Consider the following 20,357-nt stretch of genomic DNA (forward strand, 5'->3'; position numbering starts at 1 on the left):
TATATACAGAAACACATTTACTGGGCATTGATCCACATCAACATTGTATAAAACGGGTTATTTTCTGGCGCATTTAAAATCAATAAACCCGCATCAGCAATTAAAACATATCTTATGTGGTACTGTCAAAATTAAAAGTGCAAAAAACTTATTAAACGTGAAAAATTAAGAAATAAATATTGAACTCACAATTTATAAAACCCATTCCACGCCGTATAAGCCAGTGGTGCCGATCGTTGTGTGGCGGCATTTCCCCATTTCATTGCCGGAACAGCTGAGCTAGCTTCCGGGGTTGGCCGACATTGTCTCACAAGATGTAGTTTCTCTTTAAATATCCTTCTTGAAAATAGCCTTGCAAATATAGTGTTGTCTTGTCTAATCATAAAAGATGCAGACGAGGCGTGTTGGCTGAGTTCTTAAAGTTTACTCCACAGCGGCTCATCAAAACATCCAGCTGCCGGCATGTCTACATTCAACAACCTAAACGGGCTACTGCGCATGCGCTTCACTACTGTGGAATGCTGGGTCATGGAGTATTTATGTTACCTAGCTCATAACATCACAATATATATCTGCCTTAGGCCATCTAGAAGGCCTTACTGACAACAACTCGTGATCTCATTGCTATTGCAACTGTCTGTCAAATGTTTGGGTTTGTTCACTACAGTGCATAAACACCTGCATTGTTGATTCTGAAGGCCTCGGGCAGATTTGGTACAGCATGGCAACATAAGCTAGCTGAATTCTGATTGATAAAAACTCTATAACCTAAAAACAACAGCGCTGGAAGGAGCATAATATGACATTAAGAGAATATGAATACTTTTAGATATTTAGGGAAACTACATAAAACATTACTTTTATCTTTAATTATGACCATGATTTCTGTTATTTAGGCCAGAAGAGAAGCCTTGCTGGCCCTGACGCACACCACTGGTGTTAACACAGTCTTTGGCGCTGCGCGGCGAATTCCCGAACATGAACCGCCATCCAAACCGCCGATGTGTGATCCCCCTGTATAGATAACTGACGCAATTTGTAACAGACAAAAATGATAAAGACTCAAAATGATCCAAAAGTAACAGCAAATCGTATTATTTTGATAGCCCCTCTGCAAGTGATTAATGTCAGCGTCAATCTTGCACAAAACGACACTACTGCCAATACAGAACAAATCCAAGTAAGACGGAAAATAATCCACAAAGTTAGATAAATTGCAGTAATACAACATGGTAGGACGGAGGTTACAAACAAACAAGCCATGGCTCCAACGCTCGGTGTGAGTGCCAAGTGAGTGAGGTGAACCACGCCAACACTAGTACGGTACGCTACAAACGCCAGGTGTTGCTCATGTTGCAGTCTTGCTGCAGTGGCCCATTTTCTTGCTGCCCTTAGTGTCCTCTTGGATAAAAGGTTTCTCCATACCTTGGGCAGTGTCCGAACTCTCGTTCCAACGGATGCCTTCAGTGCGGTATGGTTTTTGCCGTTTCTGACGCTACTTTTCAACATGAAAGTCAACCTATCCAAGCTCAAACCAAGTAGTGCAAAGCACCGCCTTGAATTATTTGTAATGTTTGTATACTGCATTATGTTTATCATGTGCTGTTTTTCCATTATCAGACACCTTTGTTATTCTTAGGCCTTCGTTGTGCTGGTGGTTTTAGTGATAAGCATAAAGGGTTATTGAGGGCTCTGCTTTACATGAGAGGGAACACAGCCTCATCCATTAAGCTGACAGGGTGGAGAAGCTTTTAAGAGCGTGAGCGCATGCTTTGGATCATCCTCCTCGCCATACCCATCCTGCCAGTTCTCCGCGCGCCACCATAGAACAGCCGGTTTGTGTCCATCCTGCAACCAGAGGTGGGCTCTTATCCGCTTGGCGCAGGGGCTGAGAAAGGAGGGAGAGAGGCGACATTTCAGCCCAGCTCTCCCATCAGACTGTCTGCCTTGCTATTCCCTGAGGAAATCATTTTAACAGTCCCCAGCTCTTGGCAAGCATAGGGCTGGGAGGAAGGGTGTATGAGAGAGAGAGAAGGGGGTTACTGCCTCTCTGGGCGAGAGGGAAATCTAATAAAACCCAACTAATGGGGGTGTGGACTTTAAGGGACGGAGAGTGGGTTCTGCCGCAAGACAGGCACATGGTGGGTAGTGAGGGTGGTGGAGATGGAATTAGATCCTCTTAGTGCTTGGCAGAGGTACACAGACAAACTCCTGCTTTTCAACTGCACATGGCGAATCCATGCTGGGTTTGGAGTTTTTGAGTTTGAGGGACAAGTTATGGCTGTGATAACGATGCACAACAAGAAACTCTTCACTTTATAAAAATAATGATTGGAATCTGTGCTTGCACGTGGAGTATGTATGACAGAAAACAAAAGGGGATAATGTAGAGCTTTAAAGTGCTGTAGAACAAAAACATTTTAAATTGTGATGCTGGTCCTAATTTCCAAGCAGTTTTCTCATATGAAGGAAATGTTTCATACTGTCTCCACCATACAACCTGTAGGAACATTTAATCATTAATAACTGGTAAAGGATTCACGGGATTGTATATCCAAATTGAACTAAACTGAAATAAAACTACTCACCCTCAAACAGTCCTTCTCAAATAGTGGGCGGGTGCGATGCCCATACTTGCAAACCTTGAGACCTCCGAATTCGGGAGATGGGGGGCGCGGCGAGGTTGGGGGTGCAGGGTTTGGTGGTAGCGGGGGTGTATATTGTAGGGTCCCGGAAGAGTTAGTGCTGCAAGGGGTTATGGGTATTTGTTCTGTTGTGTTTATGTTGTGTTACAGTGCGGATGTTCTGCCGAAATGTGTTTGTCATTCTTGTTTGGTGTGGGTTCACAGTGTGGCGCATATTTGTAACAGTGTTAAAGTTGTTTATACGTCCACCCTCAGTGTGACCTGTATGGCTGTTGATCAAGTATGCGATGTATTCACTTATGTGAGTGTAAAAGCCGCATATATTATGTGACGTGACGACAGGTAAATGGTAAATGGTAAATGGGTCATACTTGTATAGCGCTTTTCTACCACATTCACCCATTCACACACACATTCACACAGGTCACGTCCGACGTATAAAGGCAGTGCCTTACGTCCCCAATAATGTTGTCCGGGTGGAAATCGGTAGAAATTCGGGAGAATGGTTGCCCCGGGAGATTTTTGGTAGGGGCACTGAAATTCGGGAGTCTCCCAGGAAAATCGGGATTGTTGGCAAGTATGGCGATGCCACGGAGGGCGCGACTGACCCCGGGAATATGCTTTATCGCTATCATGCTTCAAACCACGCATCGGAAAGCTGTGCACTACAAAACGTAATCATTGTAGCCTGACTTTATTTTAATTTAAAAAAGTCAACACTAATTGTTTTGCAGGTTAGCGTTTTATGTATTGGTCTCTGGAGTTAATGTTGCTGATCAATTTGAGTGTATTATATTTATTGAGTTTAGTTCATTTTGTTTTTCAGTACCAAATGGTTCAAGTCGGTTAAAAAGTTTTTTTTGTTTAAATAAGGACTTGTTTTGGGCAGCACGGTGGAACAGGGGTTAGTGCATGTGCTTCACAATACAAAGGTCCTGAGTTCAATCCCGGGCTCGGGATCTTTCTGTGTGGAGTTTGCATGTTCTCCCCGCGACTGCGTGGGTTCCCTCCAGGTACTCCGGCTTCCTCCCACCTCCAAAGACATGCACCTGCGGATAGATTAATTGGCAACACTAAATGGTCCCTAGTGTGTGAATGTGAGTGTGAATGTTGTCTGTCTATCTGTGTTGGCCCTGCGATGAGGTGGCGACTTGTCCAGGGTGTACCCCGCCTTCCGCCCAAATGCAGCTGAGATAGGCTCCCCCCCCCCCCCCCCCCCCCCCCCGGGTAGAAAATAAATGGATGGAAGGACTTTTTTTTTTTACATTTCAGGCAAATTGATGCACTTTAAATATTTTCTGTACTAAAGTAAAAACAATGTTAATAAAGTTATTCTTAAGTTGATCTATAGTTCTTTTTTCAAATTTAATGTTAACACTGATACAATATTATGCAAAGGCATACTTAATAAAACTTTGTGTAATTTTATGGACAAATTATGCTATTCAAAGTCGCGGCGGAAAGTGGAGTGGGGGCTCGAATTCTTCTTGTCTTCCAAATAGGGGCGTAACAAAAAATAATTGAGAACCACTGCCCTAAAAAAACAACTGGCTGACACATGATGGCAAGGGAACAGAAAAGAGGTTTGCTGGAATGAATAAAGCCTTGTGATGAATTCATTGTATTGCTCATTTTGTAGTGAGCAACCAGATCATACTTTAATAAGCTCGCAACTTCCGCGGTCTGTTCGGGTTGTAATGGTGCGTCGAAGGATGGTTTGGTCCCTCGGTTTTATGGTCACAGTATGGTTTATTTTTTAATACAATAAGGAAGAAAATGCTAAACAAAAACTGCTCGGCTTTTCTGTAAACAGCTTTCATGATTCTTAAAATGTATCATGAAAAACTGCAAACTGCAAACTGCTAACAGATAACCCTCTCATAAAAAATACAAATAATCAAAACAGTAAAATGAGTGCAATGAGTTTTAACAGACGTGGTATGTCATTTTTAATACAGTCCAGTTCCTTATTGCCTAAAGTGTAACACCTGTAGCCTAGGGCTGGGTGATAGGGCAAAAAACATGATCACAATTAACTTTTTCATTTCATCGGATCACAATTAATATTAAACATTTTTTAAAGGCAAATTGTCCCGTGCAGGATTATACCGAGTACCCTTGCATTGTATGGTATACCGGTACTAGTAAAGTACCACGATACTTATGAATCATATTCGGTACTATACCGCCTCTAAAAAGTACCGGTTTACCCCCGCCCTCCCTTTTTTTTTTTACGTCACATCGTGACCTTGCTGGTTTTACGATCAAAGGAGCATGTTCGGCAGCGCATAATCACGGAGTACTTACAAGCAGACACAGTGAGAACGGACGCATTTTGGCTAAAAAACTAACGATAAAGGTGAAGTTATAACACTGAAACGCCCTCAGGAAGAGGTGCTTTAAAACATGGCTAGCTAGCTAGCGGCTAATGTCCATCCACAGTCTGCAGTGTTTTAGCGACTTCTAAATCACGAATCCTTGTCTCCATGGCGACAAATAAAGTATGTTTCTGAAAAGTATCATCCCTGCTAAACATGCTTCACCACACACCGTAGGAGGACACAATAGCTCACCGGTGTCACAATGTAAACAAACGCCATGGGTGGTTCTTCACCTGACATCCACTGTAATGATACCATCTAGTCGATACTACAATGATTACATCGATATTTTTTAGCATCACAAAATCTTTTTTTCCTTTTTTTTAAATGTGTATTATGTTAATAAACTCAGGAAATATGTCCCTGGACACATGAGGGCTTAAATTATGACCAATGTATGATCCTGTAACTACTTGGTATCAGATCAATACCTAAATTTGTGGTATCATCCAAATCTAATGTATAAAGTATCAAACAACAGAAGAATAAGTGATTATTACATTTTAACAGAAGTGTAAATAGAACATGTTAAAAGAGAAAGTAAGCAGATAATAACAGTAAATGAACAAGTATATTAATAATTCATTTTCTACCATTTGTCCTTAATAATGTTGACAAAATAATAGAATGGAAAACGACACAATATGTTACTGCATACGTCAGCAGACTAATTAGGAGCCTTTGTTTGTTTACTTACTAATAAAAGACAAGTTGTCTTGAATGTTCACTATTTTATTTAAGGACAAACTTGCAATAAAGTATCAAACAACAGAAGAATAAGTGATTATTACATTTTAACAGAAGTGTAGATAGAACATGTTAAAAGAGAAAGTAAGCAGATATTAACAGTAAATTAACAAGTGGATTAATAATGAATTTTCTGCAGCTTGTCCTTCAAAATTTTTACAAAATAATAGAATGATAAATGACACAATATGTTACTGCATACGTCAGCAGTTAAATTAGGAGCCTTTGTTTGCTTACTTACTAATAAAAGAAAAGTTGTCTTGTATGTTCACTATTTTATTCAAGGACATAATTACAATAAGAAACATATATTTAATGTACCTTAAGATGTTTTGTTAAAATAAAGCCAATAACGAAATGTTTGTGGTCCCCTTTATTTAGAAAAGTATCGAAAAGTATCAAAATACTTTTTGGTATCAGGACAACCCTAATCCCTACTGTTTACTACTGCAGTATCTTGTAACAGATATTCCCGCCATGTTTGTTTGAGGTAATATATGCTAACAGCATTTTGTTCATATCTATGATTGTGTTTACTAGAGGTGCAACAGTATAGGTAACCCGCGCTACGGTCCACACCTTGGTTATAGGGCCACAGTTTCAGTTCTTGTCGGTGCGTTTTGTGCGGTAAAGAAAACAACTTTTTTGCCTCTCAAAGTTCTTATGTTATTTTGCTTGTCATCACAAACATCATTCTGCAGTAAACAAAGTATCGATGGTGTACTGACAACTATAAGACTTTTTTTTAAGTTAACATTTACTAAACAGCACTTTTCAAATGGTTTATTTGCATTCTTTCATTACTTGTATACATCAGTGCTTCTCACCAGTGCTATGGCAAACGACAAGCGGTGACCCAGATTGTGGAGGGTTTTTTTTAACTCACTTACATTGAATGAAAATACATGAAAGTGAAATTTGAATTTGAGGTACTGTAAAATAATGTGTACCAACTAGTGTTGTCCCGATACCAATATTTTGGTACCGGTAACGGTACCAAAATTCTATTGATACTTTTCGGTACTTTTCTAAATAAAGAGGACCACAAAAAATTGCATTGTTGGCTTTTTTTTTTTTTTTAAATCTTAGGGTACATTAAACATATGTTTCTTATTGCAAGTTTGTCCTTAAATAAAATAGTGAACATACAAGACAACTTGTCTTTTAGTAGTAAGTAAACAAACAAAGGCTCCTAATTTAGCTGCTGACATATGCAGTAACATATTGTTGTTTTAGTTATCATTCTATTATTTTGTCAAAATTATTAAGAACAAGTGGTAAAAAAAATAATTATTAATCTCCTTGTTCATTTACTGTTATCTGCTTACTTTCTCTTTTAACATGTTCTGTCTACACTTCTGTTAAAATGTAATAATCATTTATTCTTCTATTGTTTGGATTAGTTTTGGATGATACCACAAATTTGGGTATCAATCCGATACCAAGTAGTTACGGCGTCACAATGTAAACAAACGCCATTGGTGGATCTACACCTAACATCCACTCTAATGATACCAAGTACAGGAGTGTATCTAGTCGATACTACTATGATTACGACGATATTTTTTGGCAGCACATCCTCTTTCTTTAAAAAAAAATGTATATTATGTTTATAAACTCAAAAAAAATGTCCCTGGACACATGAGGACTTTGAATACGACCAATGTATGATCCTGTAACTACTTGGTATCGGATTGATACCCAAATTTGTGGTATCATCCAAAACTAATGTATAAAATATCAAACAACAGAAGAATAAGTGATTATTACATTTTAACAGAAGTGTAGATAGAACATGTTAAAAGAGAAAGTAAGCAGATAATAACAATAACAATAATGTTGACAAAATAATAGAATGGAAAACGACACAATATGTTACTGCATACGTCAGCAGACTAATTAGGAGCTTTTGTTTGTTTACTTACTAATAAAAGACAAGTTGTCTTGTATGTTCACTATTTTATTTAAGGACAAACTTGCAATAAGAAACATATGTTTAATGTACCTGAAGATTTTTTGTTAAAATAAAGCCAATATTGCAATTTTTTGTGGTGCCCTTTATTTAGAAAAGTACCGTAAAGTATCGAAATACTAGTCCCCATCTCCACTAAACAATGGCAGCACTCTCCTTCCGTCTTATCCAGGTGTTCCCAAACATGAGACTTTTGCAACAGAGGACGGTTTTTTTTCTCAAGCTCTTTCTAGCACTATCGCTAGCGGAAGGCTGGGCTTCTGTGTATCCATCATACTGATGAATGTTTCACTGTGTACGAATCAATGTAACGTTACACCACTACGGTCTGTGGTTGTCATCACTTTTCCTCTTTGCTATCACTGCTTTCCTTTAGAAAAATCCAGGCATATTATTTGGTTGAACTCCAAGCTGCACTACAACTGATTCGATATATATGGCTCTCGCTACCGTGATGTCTGGCTAAATCTTGATATAAGGCGCCACAGAGGCACAGGTCACCAAATAATACCCGATTCCACTTTTAAGGGGAGTACAAGTGCTTACTTGACCTTACTAGGCTTGATTTAGCCATCCCACAGGCAGGCTTTGCGGTCTCTTCCTTCAATACCTGCTCAACAGTTCCACCACTCAGGGTTAATAGATATGAAGTCATTTGTCGAGTGGAAACCCGAGTGTGTCCTCAGAATTATGCCTAGAGCCCTCATAGGACATCACTCAAAGCCTCCCGAGTCATAGAGGAATTGGCCGTTAATAAATATCATTAATGGCCGATCAGTAGGAACCACATAAAAGAGAAAGGTGTAAAAAGGCAGTGGGAGGAGAGAGATCACGGGGCAATGGTCTGAGAGGAGACAGCTCCCTTCTGGGCAAAAGGAGGTAGAAAGGCCTGGCAAGGTGTTTCAACAATGGAACATCAATTGTCCTAATGGCTAACTGTATTTTCTTTACACAGATGTCACTTAAAATGTTAAAATAATACGCAACATGAGATCTCCGCTGATTAAAAATGTGTAATCGAATAGGGATGGATACCGAATCCGGTACTTTTTTTGCACCCACTGAATCCGGCCAGTCCTACCGGGTACCGATTCACATAAACTCCAACAGTGCCATGCTACGGTACCTGGGTTGTGTGTGACATCATGTTGCCGACTCAACCGGCTCGTCACACTTCGGCACTTGGCGATCACTCCAGCAGCACTGAGAGCGGACTCAGCCAATCTACCTATTTACAATGCCAACAAAGACATTGATTCAAAAACCCTTCCAATGTAAGTAAAGTAAGGCTCCACTTTTCCAAAAATGTACACTAGCGTTGTTTTTGTTTTTGTTTTTTTGTTTGATTTATTAATCTAACAAATGAATACACAATAATACCACAACAATACAAATGGTAAATGGTAAATGGTAAATGGGTCGTACTTGTATAGCGCTTTTCTACCTTTTTAAGGAACTCAAAGCGCTTTGACACTATTTTCCACATTCACCCATTCACACACACACATTCACACACTGATGGCGGGAGCTGCCATGCACGGCGCTAACCAGTCCCATCAGGAGCAAGGGTGAAGTGTCTTGCTCAAGGACACAACGGACGTGACTAGGATGGTAGAAGGTGGGGATTGAACCAGCAACCCTCAGATTGCTGGCACGGCCACTCTCACAACTTCGCCACGCCGTCCACAATTCCAATTCCAAAACCAAACCCGGCCTAGCAACATTCAGAATAGCAATCAACAGAGCAATTGAGAGGACACACAAACATGACACAAAACAATCCAAAAGTAGTCAAACAAAAATGAATAATATCAACAACAGTAACAATATTAATAGGAATTCCAACACAGCAGTGACCAGAAATCCCTCAGTGACATTATCTTCACAGCCATTTATAAAAAATAAAAACATTAAAAAAAGGAACAATATTGTCCCAGTGGCTTACACTTGCATCACATCTCATAAGCTTGACAACACATTGTGTCCAAAATTTTCCACAAAAATAAAATAAGTCATATTTTAGGTTCATTAATAGTTAAAACATATTTAAATAATGGATGCCATACTCCAATATATGATTCATTATTATCTAAACTAAATGCAGTTTTTTCTACTAATATCATTTCCATAGCTTCCAGTCAGTATGAGTTGGACTATCAACATATATCCATTGTTTTAGTATCACCCTTTTTGTTACGATGCAAATTGAAATAAATGCATGTTTATTCTTTGATGACACGTTACTAAATTGATGCAGATCACCAAGAATACAAGTTTGCAGTGTCATTGAGATGTTTATATTAAGGAATGTGGTTGCTTCTTTTGTTGTTTTCAACCATAACTCTTTTATTCTCTGACATTCCCACAATAAATGAACAAGAGTTCCCTCAGCTGCCTGACACTTCATACATAACTTGCTATCTACTACACTAATTTTAACAGCTGAGAAGATGTAAAATACAATCTATTCAAGATCTTAAATTGACTCAGCTTATCTTTAATGCTTCTAAAGGGCTTATTGGCATTTTTCCAAATATCATTCCATGATATGTCTCTCTCATCTGAAATGTTTAAGTCGATCATCCATTATTTGCATTTCTAGTATAATGCGATAGCTTTATGCTAATATAAATTGGCTTTGCAATTGACATATTACTAAATAGCATTAGCAATTTCACATGGCCGTTTCAACACCACTAAATTTGTCGTCGAATACTACAACTAAGATGCAAGTTACAATCAAATAGCTTGTGCGTAATAAGTACAATACTTACAGTATTAACCCTTTTTGGGGCGAAACAAACAACTAGAATTAGCAGAGATTGAACTGACTTGCCAACACACCATAAACTATATACTACTGCCATCTAACGTCTTGGACTTGCAACTGTAATTGCAAGGCATTGTTATTCTTCAAAATGAGACTCAGAAATGTTATAATAAAACAACATATAACACCTGGACAGCAGTTATCATAATAAGCTCATTTTTAAATGTTGCGATAAACATTGAGATATTATTTTGAAAAACAGTATTTATTAACGCACACAAAAGTACCGAAAATTGGTACCGCTGAGTATCAATATTGATTCCCTGGTACCGGTAAGGCACAGGTCACCAAATAATTGCCAATGTGTATTGATTCCCAGGTACTGGGAATCGGTACCGTATTGGTTTAAATGTGAACGGTACCCATCCCTACAATCTACTGAAATGCTAGTTTAAACTGTAGCACTTGATCGACTAAGTTCCCATATAACAAGTGCTAAAGCGTGTGTATTAAAAAAAGTATAACATTGCATGTACTATTAGTGGGCCTGTTGCAGATGATCTACTATGACTGTGGTGCACAATTAATAACAGGTGCAAAAGTGGTGTACGGATACTACCGGCTGTCCCCATGGAGTCAGTCACTTTCTACAACTCAATGGCATCCTGCTCCAACCCGTGGTGTTATGCTATGTTGTGGAACATGCAGCAGACAACTATAGTCTGCGACACCTTTTATGGGCAACATAGAAACGCTCCTCTAGTGGGATATTTTGAAAACGCCGAAAGTGCACTCCTGGAGACGCCGGCACACTTTTAGTGTCTGCTGCTCAAAATCTGCATTGCTGGATAGACAATATGTCCTTACTGTTTTTATTTCTGACATGTTGACACATGCATAGAGGGTTCTCTCTCTCTTAGTCATCTGCCTGTTGCACCTTCTTGCACCATGCACCCCCTTCTCGCCACAATGGCCACAGCCATTTGTGCCTAACTGTTCCAGTTTGCACGTACCTTTCAAACGTGCCAAACATAGATGCAAAAACAGCAACCACCAACCTTTTTCAGGTTTGATAAATGATTACATTTGAATCTTCTGCTTGCAGTAATTTGCAAGTTCTGATGATATGCATATATTGTACATATGCATAAAAGCAAACTCACTATATGGATTGTGTGGGTGATGTTGCTCATTTGTAGGGGCTGTTTGTAAATTTTACGTAGTTGCCTCGAGGTTGCTAACTTTCCAAAGTGTTGTATGCATTATATTCTGCCCTCTTCTGGCTCTGAGTATGTATACTACGTAACACACACTAGCTGAGTGTGTGGTCAGCTAATGATAACGACTTGGCTACCAACATTAGCTATCATTGAATATATATTCCATCATAACAACAACATGACTGCAAATTTTTATTTGCTTCCCTGAAACGGCTTTCGTATGTGCACGCGCTATGGCCGTGTATGCCAAGACAGCGTTGAGTGACACTTATTAACACCAGACTTGGAGTCATTTTTATTCAAAATAATTTGTAATTGTGTCAGGTGATTTGTTGTTTGTTGTAGTTCTCCTGTGGTTTGGGTACATTCCATGTTTTGCGCCCTTATAATGCCTCTTACCTGGATAATAGAAGGACGAAGACATAATCTGACGAGTTGGTCAACTTTGTCATCCAATTTAGACCCAGGAATGGCGAGAAAGACACGAAAAGATGCTTGGTCACCCCCCTTGTTTCTTTGCGAGGATTATGAGTCTTTCTTCATCTAAACGAGAATATATAAACATTCTATCAGTCGACATCCTAATGACAGCAGACATTGTACAGTAAGTGATGTTTTATTATGTTTGTTGGCTCTCATGAAGTCCGCAGTGAGTAGTAATCAGCAATGTTGTTAAAAAAAAAGTGAACATTGTGATACGTTTTTAAAATAATGCGCCACCGAATGCCTAATGCCGAATGCCTCATGTTCTGTTTGTGTTGGCTTGCAGTCGCTTCACCCCTGCTTCCAAGCGCTATTCTCTTCACCTATAGGTGATTAACTATTATCTTTTTCACCTGCTGCTAATTAGAGATGTCCGATAATGGCTTTTTTGACGATATCCGATATTCCGATATTGTCCAACTCTTAATTACCGATTCCGATATCAACTGATACCGATATATACAGTCGTGGAATTAACACATTATTATGCCTAATTTTGTTGTGATGCTCCGCTGGATGCATTAAACAATGTAACAAGGTTTTCCAAAATAAATCAACCCAATTTATGGAAAAAAATGCCAACATGGCACTGCCATATTTATTATTGAAGTCACAAAGTGCATTATTTTTTTTAACATACCTCAAAACAGCAGCTTGGAATTTGGGACATGCTCTCCCTGAGAGAGCATGAGGAGGTTGAGGTGGGCGGGGTTGGGGGGGTGGGGTTGAGGTGGGGGGAGGGGTAGGGGGTAGCGGGGGGTGTATATTGTAGCTGCAAGGGGTTCTGGGTATTTGTTCTGTTGTGTTTATGTTGTGTTACGGTGCGGATGTTCTCCCGAAATGTGTTTGTCATTCTTGTTTGGTGTGGGTTCACAGTGTGGCGCATATTTGTAACAGTGTTAAAGTTGTTTATACGGTCACCCTCAGGGTGACCTGTATGGCTGTTGACCAAGTATGCCTTGCCGATATCGAACTGCCGATATTATCGGCCGATAAATGCTTTAAAATGTAATATCGAAAATTATCGGTTTGAAACCAAAAACCAAAATTATCGGTTCAGTCCGATATTATCGGACATCCTCTACTGCTAATTATTGCCTTAGGGCTTTATAAGCGTTGGCATTACTAGTGTTAGTCTTCCAGTTGGTTTTGCTCTGCTGCTTTATGAGTACAAGCTCTCTATAATTACATTTTTTCTTTGCATAGCTTCCTTCTGCTTCCCGCGTGCATTTTCCATGCTGCATGTAATTTTTGTTTTGTATTTTTACATTGAATACTCTTTATTTGCATTGTAACTCCTGCAGTTCGCTCCATCAGTGGATCACGACAACCCAAACAAGACAAATTGTGAAAAATATAGACATTTATTTATTTTAAAGTTCTGTTAAACCACTAATGGTAACATAAGCTACCCATTAGTGTTCTTTTATGGGTTTTTTTTAAGTAGTAAACTAGTACCTTCAGGGACGCCATCATTAATGTGTAATCTTGCGTTTTTGTGTGGAATTGTTAGGACAGAGTCTGCAGCACCTTGTTCCCTGTATGTACACCTGGGACTCTTTAAAGACTGTTTCTATGGCTGCCATGTATAAAAAGGACAGTACTGTTGGTTTGTTTTTACAGTAAAAGGCTGTGCATGTGGCGGTTCAGGTGTTGCGCTCAACATAGTCTGGCAGAACACAACCATGTGTTAGAAGGCATCAGGAATTCTAACGTCCTTTCTTCCGTGACTGTGGTTGTGTTTACGCTGATTTAAGTAAGTCTGTTAAGGTCTCTTTATAACCTTGAGGGAGCTGTTGCAAACCTTTGCTCACAGATAAATAGCTGCTCCAATAGCCTAATACAGTGCTTGTCAATTATTTTATATTACGCCCCTCTTAGGGAAAAAGAAAACATTCCCCCCATTCACCGCCGCGACTATGAATATTACTTGTCTAACTCTATAAATGTGGTATAAGTACACTTCTGCATAACATTGTATCCTAATCAACCTTAAAGAAAATAAATAAATATCGATCAACTTACAACAAGCAATAATTTTATTAACATTATTTTTGTATTTAATTTAAATGTAATTAAATTAAATTAAATCAAATTAAATTAAATTAAATTAAATTACAATTAAATTAAAATTAAATTAAATTATAAAAACATTCAATTCAATTAAATTACATTGAGTAATTGTTTTTATTTCATTTAAATATAATTTAACTATATTAAATTAAATACAATTTAATGTAACAGAAAAAATGTAAAGTGCATCAATTTGCCTGAAATAAAAAAAAAGGTAATCGTTATTTAAACTATAAACATTCTTGACTGACTTAAACCATATGGTACTGAAAAATGTTGTTAAATTAACTCAACAAATATTAATACATTCAAATGATCAGCAACATTAACTCAGGAGCACAATGTATTAAACACTTTTAACTGAAATAATTTGGGCACATTTTTATTTTTTTATGAAAATGAGGAAGTCAGGATTAATGGCACAATGATCACATTTTGAAGTGCACAGGTTTTTGAAGCAGGGTTTGAAGCATGATACTAATAAAGCATGTTCCTCGCGGTCACACGTGCTCCACTTGGCATTGCACCGCACCCTTCGAGGGGGGCTGCAACACTATTTGAGAAGAACTGGCCTTACATTAGTACCCGTTAAGTTGGTTTTAATGTGGACCCACTCATTAAGTCCTGGTCTGTTTACTCAACATACTATTTATAACTAAAAAGTGCCTGCTTAAAGGGGAAATGCATTTTTTATTTTTTATTTAGCCTATCGTTCACAATCATTATGAAAGACTTGGAGACGGATGTTTTTTTTAAAATGCATTTTAACTTGTAAATAAATGTACATAAAAATCCGCTTCTAATGGAGTCACTGGGAGGTCCTCTGTTCCGCCCATAAATCCCTCTAAAAGACATCCAAAAAGCGGCAACAATACTCCATTTATATTGTGTGACTTGAATATTAACCAAGTATTAGGGATATTGTTATTATAAGTGCTAACGCAGACAAACTATTAATAGCGGAGCTGTGATCTGAGGGAGCTAACAGCTTGTGCTGCTGTATTGACACCGCGGCTCAAAGCTCGAAAGTTTATTCTAGATTATAAGTAATGCCTCTTGCCTGTATAATATTAGGACAAAAACATAATCTGACGAGTTGGTCAACTTTGTCATCCAATTTAGACCCAGAAATGGCGAGAAAGACACAAAAAGATTCTTGGTCACCCCCCTTTTTTCTTTGCGATGATTATGAGTCATTCTTCATCTAAACGAGAATATATAAACATTCTATCAGTCAACATCCTAATGACAGCAGACATTATACAGTAAGTGATGTTTTATTATGTTTGTTGGCTCTCGTGAAGTCCGCAGTGAGTAGTAATCAGTAATGTTGTTAAAAAAAAAGTGAACGTTGTGATAGGTTTTCAATATAATGCGCTGCCGAATGCCTGAAATGATCAAAATACATAACTATGTTATTACAAATGTGCCTGTTACTACATTACATATATACTTACATCATGTATATAAAACCTTAACGGAGGTGTTTGGATGTTTTTAGAGCACTTTATAGGCGGAATAGTAAGCGGAATGTTGATCGCATTTATTTACTATTTAGAAAGCATAAAAAAAGAAAAACATATGTGTTCTTGTCTTATATAAGGATTGTGAATGATAGGCTAAATTCCAAAAAAACCCAGTTCCCTTTTAAGTCGACGTCGACATAAATGGTTTTTGTCAATCTCTATGAAAAAAGTTATCCTTTAATGTTGTGTTGTGTTGTTGTATTGTCAACGTCATCCTTATTGCTAAACTACGCGAAACGACAACAGCAACATAAGAACTGTCTAGTTACACAACATTAAATCATGCGCACAGTGACTTTCTGTTTAGCGCAAAGCAAGCTTCAAAATAAAAGCATGGCAAATATAACTGGGTTGCAATCATGTGACCTAGAGTCACATCCGGGCACTTCCGGGTTTCAGGCGATGGTCCAGAGTCCCTGTAGCCTACTGTTTATTCACCTGAATCATTGCAGATTTGGGCGTATTTTGAAAGGTTTAGTGGCACATATAAAAGTGATGATGAAAAAAATATTTAAATTGGGATGGATTGGATTTTTACATTCTTAAGAAAAATCTATTTTTTTAAGATTTACACCATTTATCATCACTAAGAGGTTACTGCTTGCTATGACCTCACTTCTTTTGACATTCACGGTATTTAGAGAATAAAAGATCATGCACATCATGTATTTACATCTGAAGGGGTCCACAAATTAAGCATTAATCGGTCAAAGACAATGTTGGACTTATTTGTGCATCACTAAGTAACATATTTGATGATTGACATAAAGAGTGCTGTGCTGTTATAAATGATAACATGGTAATACCATAGATGAAACAAACTTGTAGCAAAAACAAATAGGACAAGTTTGGGGTGATTTTGACAAGGTAAGAGGGGCGGGGGAGGGGGGGGGGGCTGCATGACATCACTAGTCAAACATTTTTATTTTAGAGTAACATGAAAAAACGTAACGGCACAAACTGACATTTTTATTACACAAACCAGCATATACGTGACAAAAACAAATGACAGCATCATTTTATATTTACAATGATAAGGGGGGCCAACTTCTCGCAGGTAAAAAGTAATTGTTGGACAGCACTACTTTATTGTCACTGTTACAGGAACACTGAACAATACTTTGGCATCTCTTTACAATTAGCAGCGCTAAATGTTTAAAGAAAAATATTTAAAAAAACACAATTATTTACAAGTTGGGAATATACACTGTATGCATATTTTGATATAGACACTCATCTGCGGAGTTATTTATTTGCATTTGGTCTTGCACTTGTTGATTGCGTTACACTTAGGTGTGCAACACTTAGGTGTTAACAGGAATGGTGGTGGACGGGGTGGAGGCTTAGCGATAGGGGCTGTGTATTTCACAGCTTGGTGGTAGAAGCTGTTTTTGAGCCTGTTGAATGTCTCGTGGCGAGGGAAACGGGAAGAAAAAACAACAACAAATCTCTATAAAAAATATGCACGAATAGAGGAAAACCGATCCAAAGTGCTTTGTTTTACACTTTTCACATGTACATGTGAGAACAATGGCTCATTTCTGTTCAATTGACAACCATTTATTTCAGTCTGTCAGTCCGATGAGCGTCAACTTAAACGGGTTCCATTATAGTTGAACAGTGCTAACTCAACCTACGTGCACATTGCGTTCCACGACCACGCTCATAAGTCTTAAAGCAGCACCGCATATTGAAATGAATTGAAATCCATCTAATCTGTGCTTGGCCTATCCACAACACCACCATTTCAATATGTAACATTCCTTTTAAAAAGAAAAACAAACTATTAAGTAAGAAATATTGTTTGAAAACAATACAATGGTGGTGCAAACAAAGAGTTTATGTGGAAAACAAAACAATACTCACAGATAATACAAAGGCAATATATTCTGTATTACCAAGAACATTCTGTTATTTTATTTGAACCATTTGATTGTTTTATTGTCCTCCTTTTTCTTTTTCTGATGCCTAAATTCCCCCACAGAGACGAATAATATGTTCTGAATCCAATAGAATGAGTGACAAATAACTAGTAGTAGTTTTATAAAGTGATAAAGTGATGGGAAAGCGACCACGGCCCGCAGGTACGTTGGCTTCATGTTGGTGGTTGGATATTTTCCACCAGCGCGACAGCGGTAGTTCTCCCTCTTTGTGCTCGCACTGCTGTGTCATGGTGCCGGGAGCTCTCTTGAGAAGTGCTGCTCTGAATGCTGGTCGTCTATATTTGGGAAAACGGACTTCTCTTCCTCCAGTTTCCATTCGAATTGTGACGTAAAGTCAGCCTCACAGTCGGTCATGATTAGGGATGAATCGATACCTGTACTCAGCAGTACCAATTTTCAAGATTCTTGTGTTTGTAAATAGATATTAATTGTTTTTGATAATAGAAAATTAGCTGATTGTGATAACTGCTGTCCAGTTGTTACATCGTGTTTTATTACACATTTCTGAGTCGTTTCAAGTATAACATTAAGTTGCAATTACGGTTGCAAATCCAAGAGATTGTGATTGTGGCAGTAGTGTATAGTTTATGGTGTGTTGGCTAGTCAGTTCAGTTGTTGCTTTTGTTGCGCCCTAAAAAGAGTTAATACTGTAAGTATTGTACTTATTACGCACCAGCTGTTTGATTGTAACCTGCATCTTAGTTAAAGTTAAAGTCCCAACGATAGTCACACACACACACACACACTAGGGGTGTTGAAAGTATCCTCTGCATTTGACACATCCACATGTTCACCCCCTGGGAGGTGAGGAAAGCAGTGAGCAGCAGCAGTGGCCACGCTCGAAATCATTTGGTGATTTAACCCCCAATTCCAACCCTTGATGCTGATTGCCAAGTGGGGAGGTAATGGGTGCCATTTTTATAGTCTTTGGTATGACTTGGCCGGGGTTTGAACTCACGACCTACCAATCTCAGGGCGGACACTCTAACCACAAGGCCACTGAGCAGATCAAGTTGTAGTTTTCGTTCACAAATTTGGAGGTATTGAAATCGCCATCTAAAATTGATAATACTAATCAGTAAGTAGCATATCAATAGCAAAGCCAATGTATATGGGCATCAAGCTAGTGCATTTTTGGAAAAGTGTAACCTTACTTTACTCACGTTGGAGCATTTCTTTGTTGGTATTGAAAATTGCAACATTACCTAGAGCTAGAGGTAGTTTGGCGGAGTCCGCCCTCAGTGAGCCAGGTACCGTAACATGGCACCATTGGATTGTATCTGAACCTGTGCCCTGTAGGACCGGCAGGATTCGGTTGATGCCAAAAAAAACAGCTGATTCGGTACCCATATCTAGTCGTGATAGTAATTGCTTCTTCAGTACAATAAATAAATTATTTTCCTCAGAACTATCCTTCACACTCACTTTCTCAGTTCCCATGGTTGGAGATGGTGGGCCGTCAGGGCCAGCAGGGCCTTCTCTGCCGGCCAAACATAACCAGAAATCATGATCATTATTAAAGATAAAAGTAATTTTAAATTTTTTATTTACTTTCCCTAAATATCTAAAAGTAATCATATTCTCTACATGTCATATTATGCTCTTTGTAGCTTTATTGTTTTTAGGTTAGAGTTTGTATCCAATCAGAATTCAGCTAGCTTATGTTGCCATGCTGTAGGAAATCTGCCCGGGGCCTTCAGAATCAACAATGCAGCCGTCTGTGCACTGTAAGTGAACGGGCACAAACATTTGACAGACAGTTGCGATAGCCAATCAGATCACGAGTTGTTGTCAGTACAGCCTTCTAGCTGGCCTTACGCTGTGATTGGATACTCACTTGGGACTCCCAAGTGAGTATCCAATCACAAGTTGCGAAAACAGGAAGTGGCACCGGAGCCATACGAGCCATAGAAAGCCACAGAAAACTCACCTGTACTCACAAAGAAGGAGAGCAAAATGTTGATTAGGTGGCAGATATATATTTGCGAGGCCATTTTCAAGAAAGAATACTTAAGAGAAACTACATCTTGTGAGACAAGGTCGGCCGACACCAGAACCTATCTCGGCGGTGAAATGGTTTGCCCGCCACTTTCACACGAATCAACCGACTACTACGACGGTTCCACTGGTTTATACGGCGTCGAATGGGTGCTAGAAATTGTGAGTTCAAATATTGTATTTCTTCATTTTTTCATGTTTCGTTTGTTTTATACAATTCTTTTAATTTTGACAGTACCAAATAAGATATGTTTTAATTGCTGAAGCGGGTTTATTGAATGTTAAATGTGCCAAAAATAGTCCGTTCTTTACACTGTTGAGGGGTTCCAATGCCCACTAGTGTGCGAGTGTGTTTCTGTATAGTATCTCTAGCCGTGTCCATGTGGTGACATAAATTACGGTATTTTGAGAGGTGAAGTCGGACTAAGTAGGACATCACTGAAGGCCTAGGTGAGAAACGCACAGCCCGTCACTGAGCAAAGATATGTAAATCTGCATCTATAAGTAGGGATGTCCGATAATGGCTTTTTTGCCGATATCCGATATTCCGATATTGTCCAACTCTTAATTACCGATTCTGATATCAACCGATACCGATA

At 38.6% G+C, this 20,357-nt stretch overlaps 1 protein-coding gene across 1 annotated transcript in view; it reads right to left on the reverse strand.

Annotated features, from left to right (window-relative positions):
- The window catches only part of LOC133659644 (CUB domain-containing protein 1-like), a 46,130-nt gene that overhangs the window by 24,093 nt on the left and 1,680 nt on the right, over positions 1–20,357 (reverse strand). Inside the window, exon 2 of the mRNA XM_062062228.1 lies at positions 19,186–19,240. Within this exon, the coding sequence (XP_061918212.1) occupies positions 19,186–19,240 (55 nt within the window). The remainder of the gene's footprint in view (positions 1–19,185; positions 19,241–20,357) is intronic.

Source organism: Entelurus aequoreus, linkage group LG11 (assembly GCF_033978785.1).
Source record: "Entelurus aequoreus isolate RoL-2023_Sb linkage group LG11, RoL_Eaeq_v1.1, whole genome shotgun sequence".
NCBI lineage: Eukaryota > Metazoa > Chordata > Actinopteri > Syngnathiformes > Syngnathidae > Entelurus > Entelurus aequoreus.